Raw genomic sequence first — 14,378 nt, forward strand, 5'->3', positions numbered from 1 at the left:
TAGACCAGGCTGGCCTCGAACTCAGAAATCCGCCTGCCTCCGCCTCCCAAGTGCTGGGATTAAAGGCGTGCGCCACCACGCTCATTAGTGATTCTTAAACGGGTGTTTTCCAAAAGCAAAGGCAGTTTCTCAACACTGGGTCACTGATTCACAAAGGTCTTCCAAGTGCAACATACCAAACATTTACATTTTTTACTAAATTCCATCAGAAACACTTGCTAGGTACATTTTCTCCCTTTTTTTTTTTTTTTTTGAGATAGGCCCTCAAATAGCCCAGGATGGTTTCCTTGCTTTTTAAAAATCATGTGTATCACCAAGACTAATATTTTCTAAAAAAATAATAATAATAATTTTCAGTTAGAAGTTGAATGTATTCAACAAATAATTTTTTGTGATGTTAGTGATCAAACCCAGGTAACTGTGCATGCCAGGAAAGTACTGTACCATGGAGCTTTAACCCAACCTTGTGTTTCTTAGATTAAATATCCACTAAATAACCTAGTCTGCATGAATATAGCATGTTCAGTCATTATTTACAGTAAAAATTGTGTCCCATAAATAAAGTGGCTTTTAGTTTTACAACTCCATCACAAAAATGCTTTCCCATTTTGTTAAAGTCAGGAGAACATTAAGAAAACAATCTCCAGGCAAATGTGGAGCTAAATATCTAAAATCCCTGTACTTGGGAGGCTGATGCAGGAGGGTCCCGTTGGAGGTCAGCTTGCACTACACATTGAGACCCTGCCTCAAATAAGAATACATGCTGGGCTAGTGAGATGGCTCAGTGGGTAAGAGCACCCGACTGCTCTTCCTAAGGTCCGGAGTTCAAATCCCAGCAACCACATGGTGGCTCATAACCATCCGTAACAAGAAAGAATGTTTTACTGAAGCGGACACAAGTGAAAGGATGATTTACTAAAATGGACAGGTGAAAGGACCCTAATGAAGGAACAAGTGTATGACTCCACAGACCGTGGGGGACGAGCACTGAGCATTTGTTTGGTTTGCTCTGCCTCACTATTCTTTGCTAAGGACACACATGTATTGATTCTCCTTATATGGCGTTGTTGAGCTCAACTTGTGGTAACACAGCCATTGAGAGAACTGCTTGTGAGGTTCATGTGGCAGCTTGCCACTTCAGTGGTCTCACTTCAGGCTGGTTGGTGACCCTTGTGGTTTCTTCAGGATTGACTACAGCTGCTGGTTCGTGCCTGGTGTCTGCGTGCCGCAGGACTGGTCTGCAGCTGCTGAGTCATGTTAAGTGTTTGCTATGGGACTGAATTGCTACCAAAGAAGATTGAGCTCGCCCTCAAATAACTATTGCTAAACAGGTCCACTTCTCCCACATCTCCCACTACCACTGCTGGGTGGTGAGCTAGAGAGGTTGTACCTTTATTAAAAGTAGGTTGCAAAAAAAATTTATGCCTAGATTGTATAGATTATAGCTTGGACATGAAGTACCTCCCTGAAAACATATATATTTTGAAGACCCAAGTAGTGGATCAGTTCATTGAGTTGGATCATGAGGGCTCTGACCTAATCAATATATTGATCCAATGATGGGTTTATAATTTCGTGGCTTTATGGATGAGTTGATAGACATTTTTGAAGGTGGTGGTAGAGGAAGTAGTTTACCGGATCTAGCTAGGGGCTGGTGAAACCATTTAGTGGGTTGCTTGTTGCTGTAGAAATACCAAATGAGTCCTTTTTCTATTCAATGTTATAAAACTTGTGTTTACAACTAGGAATTCATGTGTTTTTATCCCCTTCCTGACGTTATAAGATTTTTATGTTAATGTATTAATCCCTCCTTTGTTTACACAAAGGTACAAGGCTTGCAGTGTTGCAGGAACTTGGTGGCCTAGGATAGTGACCCCTTTCATTCTAATTAAGACTGCGAAGCGAAGAGGGACTCCAGCCAGCTAATGAGGAAAAGACAAAGGCTCTACCACATGCACTTCCTATCTCAATGTGTTCATGCTTCTGAGGACATGTTATTGATAAAGGGTAAAGATTGCCTTTTTCAGACTCTTCGGTTTGAATAGTTGGGCTCTTTTTTTTCAACCCTGAACTTATTTCTAACTCTGCCAAGCCTGATGACCTGAATTGGACCCTTTCATTCATATGGTAAAAGTAGAGAGTTGACTCCCCAATTCTTTCTTTTGGAATAATTTAAAAAAAAATCTGTTGAGTGAAGGACTTGATATCATTGGGGTCACCTTCTGGGGCCTGCCCTTACTCCTAGAACCTGGGAGGCAGAGACAGGTGAAATCTCTTGAGTTCAAGGCCAGTCTGGTCTACAGAGTGAGTTTCAGGTCAGCCAAGGCTACACAGAGAAACCCTTTCTCAAAAAACCAAAAAAAAAAAAAAAAAACCAGAAAATCCCCTAAAACTAAAAACTAAAACCAACCAACCAACCAACTAACCAAAAAAGAGGTGTGTGTTTAATGCCAGCACTCAGGAGGCCGAGGCAGGTGAATCTTTTCTGAGGCCAGCCTGGCCGACCCTTGAGCTCTGGGTCTGTCAAAGCTACATTGAGACTCTGTTTCAAAAACAAAAAAGAAAAGGAAAACCCCAAGGCAGGCAAGCTATAAATTTCAGCATCTATCAGGAGGAGATGAGATAAGGGGGCGGGGAGCCATTTAAGGTGACAATGAGGTCAGAAGCGTGAGGAATAAGCACCCACGCAATGGCATGCCTTATAGAAAGAGTAAGGAGGCCCAAAGTGCTTGGAGAAAGAGCACATGTATTAAGGAGAAGCACATTTAGCAGACAGAAAGAAGAAAAGCGATATTTGGAAAAGTGAGGAGACTGAGCAGCTCCTACGCTGCTGTGCAAGGGATGGGGAGTCAGGGACAGAAAAGTACAGTATCTCATTAGAGAACTAATTATTCCGTCTATCTCTAGTAGGGCTTAAGGTGGTCCCTTAGCCAAAGCTACTGAACCAGTCCAGCTGGAATGTCAGGTCTCCACCCAGACTACAGATTTCATTCTCTGACCAGAAGTTTTTCTCTAGGCTATGTCAAACGCCCGGGCCCTAGCTTGCCAAGTAGTTGGGGTTAAGGGCGTAAGCCACCTCACCCAGTTTAGAATGACTGATTTACAGATAAGTTGCAAAGAGAGCAGAGATTTAAATAGGCTCTGTACTCACCTGTTAATGTGAACATTGAAAATTATGGTGCTTTGCCAAGAGCAAGACATTAATATTGTTATTCTACGACTCAGGAAACTATTCAGACATCACTAGTTACCTTCTTTTGGTTCTCTAGAATGTTAATAGAATGAATTTGAAAAGTGGAATGGTAGTCAAATAATTACTTGCAGTAAAAAAAATTCACAAACCTTGGGCTGGTGTGGAGGAGTCTGTCTGTAGTCTGAGCACTGGTTTCAGTTTGTGGTCAGCGTAGTTTGTATGAGAGCCTGTTTGCACAGAAACACACACACAACATACACACCTACAGCTTGGCTGAGCTCTAGGCCAGTCATAGTTCACATACTTGGCTTGCACAGGCCCTGGGTTCAAGCTTCAGCAGAGAAAAATATTATCAAGTCTCTTTCTTCAAAGATCTCATCCGACCTTTATAACTAGTTCCCCTGTCTGAGTATCGTTATGTCTCCTGAAGTTTGGCAGAGTGGCATAGAAAGTGTTTTAGGTTGTCTTGGCACTAATACCTACAAGCAATTCTAGATTTATATCATGGCAAAAATCCTTTGTAGTGTTCAGTTGTTCAGTATATAGTAGAACCCCACCTTCTCACCACTAGGGGGCTCTGCTAGAAGGTCTTTTATAATTTGTCAGTATTCTCAGGGAAAGGTTTTGAGTGTTTCAGAAATTTTGAACTCTTAGAAGTTTAAACAACCTCTCTATTTCACAGACGAGGGGAACATGGCTGGCATTGGGTATGGCATGGGCGAGAAGGTGGAGTAAAAAAGATCTCTTCGGGCCCTGCCGCACTCTTAAGACTGGTCTCGAACTCGTGATCCTCCTGCTTCTGACTCCCAATCTAGGACTACAAGCTTGTACCACCACACTCAGCTCGCATTAGTCTTAAAATGGAATACTGAACTGATCGATTAGGTGAATACATACTCCTATAATAACACCTTCATAATTTCAAAATGTTATTTTCAAAGTACCTTTCAGCATCCACATCATATTGTTTTAAACTCTACTAACCACTTTCAAATAGCCTCTCCACCTCTCCACGTTATTGCTCAGTTATAACATTTTACTCCTTTCTCTTTTCTCCACTCAACGGTATTCACACACTACAAGCGCCAAACACCTTTGTAAGTTTAAAGCTCTTTCGGCCTTCTATTTCCTCAACGGTCTCTATAATATATACAGTTCTTCATATGCTTAATCCAGCCATTCTCACGGCGTGGCCGCTGGAAAACAGGCAGCAGGGAGTTTGCAAGAAATTCAGATTCTTAGGTCCATCGACCCTCTAGGGATGGGTGCTAGCAATCTTAGCCAGTTCTCCGGGGATTCCGGGGCAAGTTCAAGCTTGAAAAACACGTTTGTTCTACAGTTCGGCATCGATGATCTAAACAGGGCAAAGATGTAACTTCTGGCTTTTAAACCCATCACAGGCCTCTCTCTGGCAACACCTGTATCAATTACAACCCGTGGGACGCAACCATTACACAACCTTAAACATCTGTAATACCTGAGATGACCGAATAATAGTTGCGTTATCATGGGTTCCAGAACAAAAGCTACGGCAGTGGATTTCCCGGGGGTTTACCAACGGACGCTGGGCAGGACCCAGTTCCTGCATAGCTTTTTCCTCGGCTAGACACAGGGAGGCACCTCGAGCCCGTGGGTTCTGGGTCTGGCCGAGTTAGAGCGGGGCTCAGCCCGGCCGGGGCCGGGGCCACCCGCCAGGCGGGGCTCCCACGTCGGGTCCCAGCCTAGGGGCTGGAGGCCTTCCGGTAAAGGAAGCCGAGGGGCAGGGGAGGACCCGGCAGGCCCAGATCCCGCGGCGCAGCCGCACCCTCCCGGCTCCAGCCGCCGGCAGGGCGGAGCCACGCGGCCGAAGCCCCGGCTGAGACGCGCGGCGCCGGGCGGCGCGGGCTCGCTGCCGGAGACGTACGGGGCTCCCACTGGAGCGGCTGCGCCGCCCGGCCGGGTCAGCGTGATGCGCATGCGCGGACCCGGCGCCATTTTGGTGGCCGGGCGCGGAGGTGATTCTACAGTGAGGGGGAACGCGACGGCGAGGGTGGCGGCGGCCGCGTTCGTGTGCTCGGGTCTGAATCGCTGAGGGAGGAGGCGGCGGCGGCGGCGGAAGAGGTGGCAGCGGCAGCGGTGGCGGTGGTCGTAGCGGTGGCGGAGGAGGCGGGTACGAATCAGCTGCGGGCAGAGACATGGCCAACATCGCGGTGCAGCGAATCAAGCGGGAGTTCAAGGAGGTGCTGAAGAGCGAGGAGGTCAGGAACGAGCTACCGGACGCCCCCATCTCAGCCCGGGGCGGCAGGGCCCCTTCCTTCCGCCACCCCCGGCGGGCCCCGGCGGGCCTCGCGGCGGCCGCCGCTCTGCCTCTGGGGAAGCGGCGGTCTCCCCTCCTCCTCCCGCCGCCTTTCCTTCCCCTCCCCGGGCCCTGGGAGAGGCGGTCTCGCGGGCGGGCGGCCGGCCGGCCTGGGGAATGAACGGGGTTTGGGGGGGCCGACGCCGAAGCAGTCATCGGGGGCACGTGAGCTCTAGAGGGAGCCCCGAGGCGGCGGCGGCGGCGGCGGCGGCGGCGGTGGCGGCGGCGGCAACATCTGGAAGTGTGACTCTGCGGTGGGGAAGAAGGAGCAGGCCCGAGAAAACCCGGGAAGTGGGTTGGGGGAAGGGGAAAGGTTTAGTAACTGGATCCCCCCCGGCCGCAGCGCACCTCCCAGGCCCACGCTTTTAGGGGTGCTCTGGAGATCGTCTGCCGGGCCTTTGCTCTCTTCTCCTTGGGGGGAAGGAGCCTCCACAGGCTTTAGGTATAGACGAGGGGGAAGACTTTCAGTTACTCGCTTCCAGTGTAGTGTTGGGGGAACCGTACGGAGACATAATGGGAAGGGAATTGAAACAATTTCCACTACAGATAGAAAATTAATGCCGAATGAGATGATTATCTCTTTTCTACGGACCCAGCCCGTAACTAGGCCTCATCATTGACATTTAAAGCTTTTTTGTCTGGTCAAAGGGAAGTTGTTTGTTAATTAAATGATTTAAAGTAGGAAGAATAATGGAGTGTCTTTGAGTAGCTTATTTCAAAATACTGTTTACAGTATCAGGCTCTCCTAGGGCAATGCCTCTGTGACTAGTGTTGTACTGTGAAACTTCATTATGATGTCCCTCATAGTTAACATGAGTCTCACTTTTAAAAACAGGCCTATTAAAAACAAGGGATTTCATCAGACACACTTTATTGTAGCTCACTATTGAGTTAGGTTTATTTTTCTGACACAATATCATAGCAGGAGATAGCATATTAAGAAAAATAAAACTCCTAACTTGTAAGTCCTGCAAATTTTAAGTACATTAATGCTCTCCAAATTTATTTATGTGAAATATTGAAAGCGATTGAAAATTTTACTCAGGTGTGAAAGTAGTAGTACAACTTTTCCCACCTAAATCGACAAAAATGCTAGCTTTTCTATGATTGAACTTAACAACAAAATTCTGTATGTAATTATTTTTGTTCAGGGTTCACATGTTTTTCTTCTAGGCTTGCTTGATGCTTTGATAATGTCAATTATGACCTTTAAAATTAAGCATTTTAAGCACATGAGGAACTGTTACAAATCTCTCCACCTATATTTGTGCCTTCCAGCTTGCAGATCCTTAGCCATCTTCCCAGTAGACTTGTAGAAATTCACTTAAAGTTGAAATGACAATATTAGATTTAGTGAGCATACTAAGAAATTAGTGATCTGTCTTACATAGCATGAACTCTGACCTCTGTATTCATTTGCCAAAACTCTGAATGGAAGGATGACTTTGTATTTTTGTGGAACAATGCAGAAATAGTGTGAATGACTGTATTCACAAATTTTTAACGGTGATTTTAAACTTTTTAAATAAGCAAACTTAGTTTGGGATCGTTTATATCTATATCTATATTCTTTATGGAAGATAATACCTAATCTTGTTAGCCTCAAACATCTATAATAAGGTGGTAGGAGTCTTTAGACTTCTCATGCTTTCTTTTATCTAAAAGTGTCAAGTTACTGCCCTGAAAATCAATATATTCTCTTTGCTTCTTGTGGTGTGACCTTTCCCAGTGGTATTTGGTGTTTTTAAGTTGAAGGTTTTCAGCATTTGTATGGCTCTGGCAGTGCATATTTAACTGATGGGTTAAGGAAGTGGCTCCAATGGGTAAAGATGGCTTGCCTGATGACCTGAGTTCAGACTTGAGTACCCACATGGGAGGTTTTTCCTTTGACCTCTACACCCATAGATGCAAATAAAGTAAAAGCTCATCCTCACGTACAAGATTTAAAAAAGTTGTCAGTGGATCTCAGGAAGAAAATAGGAAATGTGAATACAAGTTATTCAAGAATGGTTCCTTTAAAAACCTAGCAGGGAACTCATTTCAAGGAATTAAGTTGCAAAGAATATTTTGGAAAAGATAAGATGAAATTTAACATTGTAAAACACACACACACACACAAAACCAACATATAGCTTTATCCTCACCGATAGTTCATTTCATTAACATTTTAGTAAGTCAAGTCCAGTTCTGTACATAGGTTGTGTTGATTTCACCTCAATGAAGGACCCATAGTGCAGTCTATATATTATCTTTTTAGTGTGTAAATGTGAGCTTTTGAATAGTTGGTCAAGTAATTATTTCACCATGTCACTTCATGCAAATCTACAGTGTATGAGGTTTAATTCATTTAGTAGTGTTTTAGTAATTTTGGTGGATCTGATTTTTTTTTTTTTTTTCTGCCTGTTTTTTAAGTGCCTTTGTAAAGATAGCTGGCTTGTCAGAACATGCCTTTGCTTTGATCCCAGCACTGGGGAAGCAGAGGCAGGCAGGTCTCTGAGTTCCCTCTGTATGGCCAGGGATACATAGATCATGCCTCAAAAGACAGACATAGCTGGGTGGTGGGGTTATGCATGCCTTTAGGAGGAAGAGGCAGGGTTCTTCTGGTCTACAGGGGTGGGGGGTATGGGGGACAGTTCCAGTGCTGTTAACACAGAAATTCTGTCTCAAAACAACAACAACAACAACAACAAAAATAACCATCTAAAGATAGCTTACATTCATTGAATTCTGATTATAAGAGGTTGGCTTTAAATAGTTATTTGCTAAGTATATTAAAATATAAACCATTTCATAAACATGAAAGATGAGTAGCTAGATACTGTGAAGATTTGTGTCAAAAGGGGAGATGTATTTGCCAGTACGGGTGAAAGGATTTATGGAAAATTGGTAAAACTGGTAAAGCTGCATGACTGGGCACGGGTCATTTTGAGTCATGTGAATGTTACAAAGGCAGCCTCTAGTTTTTCATAAAGTACTATTTGAAGATTGGTCTTTTGTTTGTTAGATACTCTAAAATATGACTGAATTTTAAGGAGTGGTTCAGATGTGCTCAGATTAGAAAATATATCTACATTATAGTTTTTGAGTCATGTTATATAATTGCTGATTATGAGGATCAACAGATTAACAGATTAAGCATTAATTTATATTTGTAGGTTGCATTGTTGCTACCAATTATTACTGCTGCCATTTACAAAATACCTCTACTAGTATTGTTTATGTATCATTGCTAATTCTATTTTGTTTTGATTTGTTTTTGTTTTTTGTTTTTTGAGACAGGGTTTCTTTGTATCATTGGTTGTCCTGGAACTTAACTTTGTAGACCAGGCTGGCCTCAGATTTACAGAGATCCCAAGTGCCTCTGCCTCCTGTGCTGAGAGTAAAGGCTAGCAAAGTCACTGCCTATCTGCTTAACAGTGGGTCTTTGCATTAGATCTCCTACGTTCTACCTGAGAATTGAGGTTCAGAGAAGTTAAATTATTTGTCTGTAAACATGGATTTTTTTTAAAGAATTCTTTTATATGAGTACACTGTGGCTGTCTTCAGACACACCAGGAGAGGGCATCAGATCCCATTACAGATGGTTGTGAGCCACCATGTGGTTGCTGGGGATTGAATTCAGGACCTCTGGAAGAGCAGTCAGTGAGTGTTCTTAACCACTGAGCCATCTCTCCAGCCCAGCTAGGCATACTTTTAGTTATTACAATTGGACCTACATTTCTATTACTTATAGTTTGCTGACAATTTCTAGTATTCTGTAGTAGAATTTTTTTTCAGTTGTATAAGCTCCTGTTTTGTGAGGATTATTTAGTGTGCCTTATGAGGTTCCGAAGTGAATTAAATATAGCAGCCTTACATACTGGTTTAAAAAACAAAATCGTGTACAAGTGATTGTTGGATTGCATTTCTTACTTTACCCTTTTTTTTTTTTTTTTTTTCTCGAGGCAGGGTCTCTGCATAGCCCTGGCTGTTCTGAAATTCACTATGTAGAGCAGGCTGGCCTGGAATTCAAAGAAATCTGCCTGCTTCTCCCTCCTGAGTGCCGGAATTAAACACATGCGCCACTACCACCCACAGGTTTCTTTACTATGAAAAAGACTGTGAAGTGGGACATGTGTTCAGTCTTGAAAACTTGTCTAGTTTGTGGGATGTTCTAGATTCTATCCTCAGCACTGCAAAAGAGAAGCTTTGATCTCTGGCAAATGTTTGCTTTGTAAAGTGCAGTCTTTTTTTTTTTCTTTTTAAGACTTATTTATTTTATGTGAGTACACTGTAGCTATCTTCAGGCACACCAGAAGAGGGCATCGATCCCGTTACAGATGGTTGTGAGCCACCCTGTGGTTGCTGGGAATGGAACTCAGGACTTCTGCAAGAGTGGTCAGTATGCTCTTTTAACTGCTGAGCCATCTCTCCAGCCTGTAAAGTGTATTTTTACTTTCTGTGAACATATTGAGCATACTGCTCTCAGCTCCCCAGAGACATAACATTATTAGAATGAATGGTAGAGTAGTAAGTAGAGGGTAGGTAACTATGTAGCAGTGCTGGGTCAGGACTGAGTACAGTTGAGGCAGTGGTAGAGAGCTCCCAGAACATCTGTGAGACTGAGGCTTCTATTGTGAGCACTTGCGTAGGGGGAGCTAGGTGCAAAAAATTGAGTGTCATGGGTGTTTGGGAGGGTATGGGAATGGAAGAGGTTCTTGGGTTGGAGTCAAAAAGCAAAGTTGAGAGGGACTTCAGGTCTTCTTAGCACAAACAGGTGAGAGAGACAGGGTCCGGAAGACATTATTTTTTCTGTACTCAGCATAGTTGTTAAATTATATTCTGTATGTTATCTTTGGGGAAAAGCTTCCTTTTTCATATCACAGTAAAATATATATGCAGTATGACTGGCACTGAAATCAAGAAGCAGAATATTAGCAGTGCCATAGGAACCTTACCCCTAGTTATTTTTCTCATTTTGTTTTTAAAAGTTCCAGAAGGGGGCGTCTCACTATGTAGCCCTGGTTGACTTGAATGCTGTGTAGACCTGGTGGGGTGTTGTCGTTGTTTTGTGACAGGGTCTCTGTATTTAGTCTTGGCTGGCTGTGTAGACCAGGATGGCTTCGAACTCACATATTTTATTACCTCTACTTACCAAGTGCTGGGGATTAAAAGGCCTGCACCATGTCCTCCTCTGCTTGTTGGTTTCCAGCTTGCTGCTTACTTAATGCTGGGATAAAAGGTATATGACACTCTCTATGCTCGACCTTTTCTGAGTTCTTAGAGCAGATTACTATGTTTGAAAAGAAGAGTAGACATGAGTTTATATTCCAAGTTTGAAGGTTTACGAAAAATGCCCTTACATTTTTAAAATCTTTTGTCTGGCCTCTTGTGAGGCTATGCCAGTACCTGGTCAACACCGAAATGGATGCTCACAGCCAGCTACTGGATGGAACACAGGGTCCCCAATGGAGGAACTAGAGAAAGTACCCAAGTACCTGAAGGGGGCTGCAACCCTGTAGGTGGAACAACAACAGGAACTAACCAGTACCCCCGGGGTTTGTGTTTCTGGCTGCATATGTAGCAGAAGATGACCTAATCGGCCATCAGTGGGAATAGAGGCTCCTTGGTCTTCCAAACTCTATATGACCTAGCACAAGGCAAGGCCTGGGCCAAGTAGTGGGAGTGGGTGGGTAGGGGAACAGAGGTGGGGGGAGGGGTATGGGAAACTTTCGGGATAGCATTTGAAATGTAAATAAAGAAAATAATAATAAAAAAGGAAAAAAAATCTTTTGTCTGTGCATAGGTCAGAGGACATCTTCAAAGAGGCTCCAGGATTCATGAGGCTTGTAGACCAGTTTTACCTGCTAAGCTATTTCAGAGGGCTCTTCAAAACTTTTGTTTAAAAACAGAAGAACAAAACCTGCCACCTGGCTTGGTGACCACGCCTTTAATTGTAGTACTTCCCATACTGTCTGAGGCAGGGTGATTGTAAGTTAGAGGCTAGCCTGGTGTAGATAGCAGATTCCAGGATAGTCAGGGCTGCATAAAGAGACCCTGTCTCAAAAAAAAAAACAACAACAACAACAAAAAAAAAAACAAACCCCAAATCCTGCCTGGTCTTGGTGGTGACATATGCATTTGATTCCAGCACCGAGGTTAACAGGAGATCTCTATGAGTTCAAGGCCAGCCTGGTTCACAGAGAGAGTTGCAGGACAGCCAGGGCTATACAGGGAAACCCTTTCAAAACAAAACAAAAAAAACCAAAAACTAACCAGCCAACCAACCAAATCTCCAGGTATGGTGACATGCCTGTAACCCCAGCATTTGGAATTGGAGACAGGAGGATTAGAGGTTTAGGGCCAGTCTGAGTTACATCAGACCCTGCTTTAAAAAGTCAAACAGTAACACCCCAAATAAACTGCAAATACGCTGTAGTTAATAGTTTTAGAAATAGTTAAAATTTATTTTTATTTATTTATTGAAGAGTCCAAAGCTACCATAATTAATTCCTTATCTGTAAGACTGAAATTTGAGACCCAAAGAGTTTAGTCGGTGGTCCTTGACACAGAGCTAGTTAATGGTGAACTTAAACATTTTGTTAACTCCATTTTGTCAACTCCAAACACAATATGTAAACATTCCACAAGAATATACTTTTTATAGTAATACTATAAAGGCTCAATATTGAAAACACTGTGAAGAGTAACATATTGATAATAGGTATTTATTGCATCTTTATGTAAGAATTTAAATGTGCCACAAAGCATAGACACTTGATTCTTGAATTGTGACATAGTAAATTTAGTAATTAAGACTGTGAGCTTTATAATTAGATTTTAAGTCCTGGCTTTTCTACTGAGGTTTGTCTTTTTTGTTTTTTGTTTTGTTTTGTTTTTTTAACATCGATTCTAGCTCCATTTTTTATTTTTTGAGACAGGGTCTCACATAGGAGGAGACATGCCACGGTGAGAGTACAGACAGCCTCAGATGTTGGTCTCTGCCATTCCATCTTGTTTGGAACAGGGTGTCTTTTTTTGTTCTTTGTTGTAGTGGAGGCTAGCTGGCTCAGAAGTTTCTGGGGGGAGGGAGGGTTACTGCATTTTACATGGGCTTTGGGAATTTGAACTCAGGTGTTAATGTTTGTGTTTTACTCACAGAACTTAGCTCCTTAGCTCCTTCCTGACTGCATGTGTTGAATTTACCTAATCTTTTAAATTAAGAGCTTTGTTGTCATGTGGGAACATCTGGGGCAGATGGCCAAACAGAATACTGCATAGGGATATATGGGCATCAAGGTGTTAATCTTTTATTTTTTATTTATTATTTTGGTTTTTTGAGACTGTTTCTCTGTGTAGCCCTGGCTAACCTGGTGCTCACTCTGTAGACAAGAGATCTGCCTGCAGAGACCTCCCAAGTGCTGGGGTTAAAGGCAGGGCCTCCATTGCCCAGCAGTGTTGATCTCTTTTAGGAGAGTTTTTAAGTTCAGGAAAATTGTGTGAAAATGTTCTCCATTCCCTCCCCTCCCCTCCCCTCTCCCCACTTTTTGTGTGTTTGTGTGTGTATTGTTTTGTTTTTTTCAGAGATCACTTCTGACTAAGACTTCTTTATAGACATTTGGTAGTTCCTATTATGTGGATTTTTAATGTATTTACTCTTTATTTATTTATTTATTTATTTGTTTATGTAAGTACACTGTAGCTGTCTTCAGACACTCCAGAAGGGGGAGTCAGATCTTGTTACAGGTGGTTGTGAGCCACCATGTGGTTGCTGGGATTTGAACTCAGGACCTTTGGAAGAGCAGTCGGGTGCTCTTACCTGCTGAGCCATCTCACCAGCCCCCTTATTTACTCTTTAAAACTATGGTAAAATGCACATAGCAAAGTTGATCATCTGGGGCATGTACTCTGGCATGGGCTCTGAGTTTGATCCCAGTACTACCCTCTATTCCCGATAAAGCACTAAATAAAGTTTGCGGGCTTAATCACGTTTGTATGTATACTTAAGTGGTGTTAAGTATAATTACATTGTTGTACAACCATTTCTACCATTTTCTCCAGAACTTTTCTTAGTCTGTAAAACTGAAAAAAAAGATCTGTACTCAACAATATTCTACTATCTCTTACCCCATCCCTGACAGTCACTGTTTTCTGTTTTCATGAATTTGACTACTCTTACTATGTTCATGTCACTTTTGTAACTGACTTTATTTCACTTAGCTATATCCCATCTTTGCATCATATATCCCAGGCTGAGGAGATGGCTCAGTGGGTTCAGTGCTGGCTGCTCAAGTGTGGGAAGTTGAGTTATGATCCTGAGCGCTCCTGTAAAAGCCAGGTACAGTGGGATGCCTCTGTGACCCCAGCACTGGGGACAGGCAGAATACCTGGGGCTTGCTGATTAGCTATTGAAAAGTGCAAGCACCAGGTTCACCTAGAGATCCTGGCTCAAAAAATAAGGTGGAGTGGGGCTGACAGGAATACTCAGCAGATAAAGGCACTTATCACCAATCACGCCCACTAATCCCCAGGGTCCACACAGTAGGGAGAGAATTGGCTGCTACAAATTGTTCTCTGACCCCTACATGCTTGTGCCATGACATATGTGCATCCCTTCTCCAGAAAACAAATAAGTAAGTATGTGGAAATCTGTAGAGGATACACCTGATATCGACTGCTAGTTGCATGGACATTACACAAACAGTTAAAAACAGTGCTAGTGTTATGTATGGTTCTGCTGTTGAATAGGTACAGCTTCTGCAGCATGTTGGGCTCCTCCTAACTTGTTTTTTTTTTTTTGGTTTTTCGAGACAGGGTTTCTCTGTATAGCCCTGGCTGTCCTGGAACTCACTTTGTAGACCAGGCTGGCCT

General features: G+C 43.1%; 1 protein-coding gene across 2 annotated transcripts in view; it reads left to right on the forward strand.

Moving 5' to 3' along the window:
* The first annotated feature begins 5,124 nt into the window (after window positions 1-5,124).
* The window catches only part of Ube2k (ubiquitin conjugating enzyme E2 K), a 54,879-nt gene continuing 45,625 nt past the window's right edge, over window positions 5,125-14,378 (forward strand). The window contains exon 1 of one of the 2 annotated variants that reach the window (XM_021210502.2): window positions 5,125-5,430. In XM_021210502.2, the coding sequence (XP_021066161.1) occupies window positions 5,368-5,430 (63 nt within the window). In that variant the 5' untranslated portion in view covers window positions 5,125-5,367. The remainder of the gene's footprint in view (window positions 5,431-14,378) is intronic. The other variant, XM_029545092.1, reaches the window with a different exon arrangement.

This window comes from Mus pahari, chromosome 13, assembly GCF_900095145.1.
Source record: "Mus pahari chromosome 13, PAHARI_EIJ_v1.1, whole genome shotgun sequence".
Classification (NCBI taxonomy): Eukaryota; Metazoa; Chordata; class Mammalia; order Rodentia; family Muridae; genus Mus; species Mus pahari.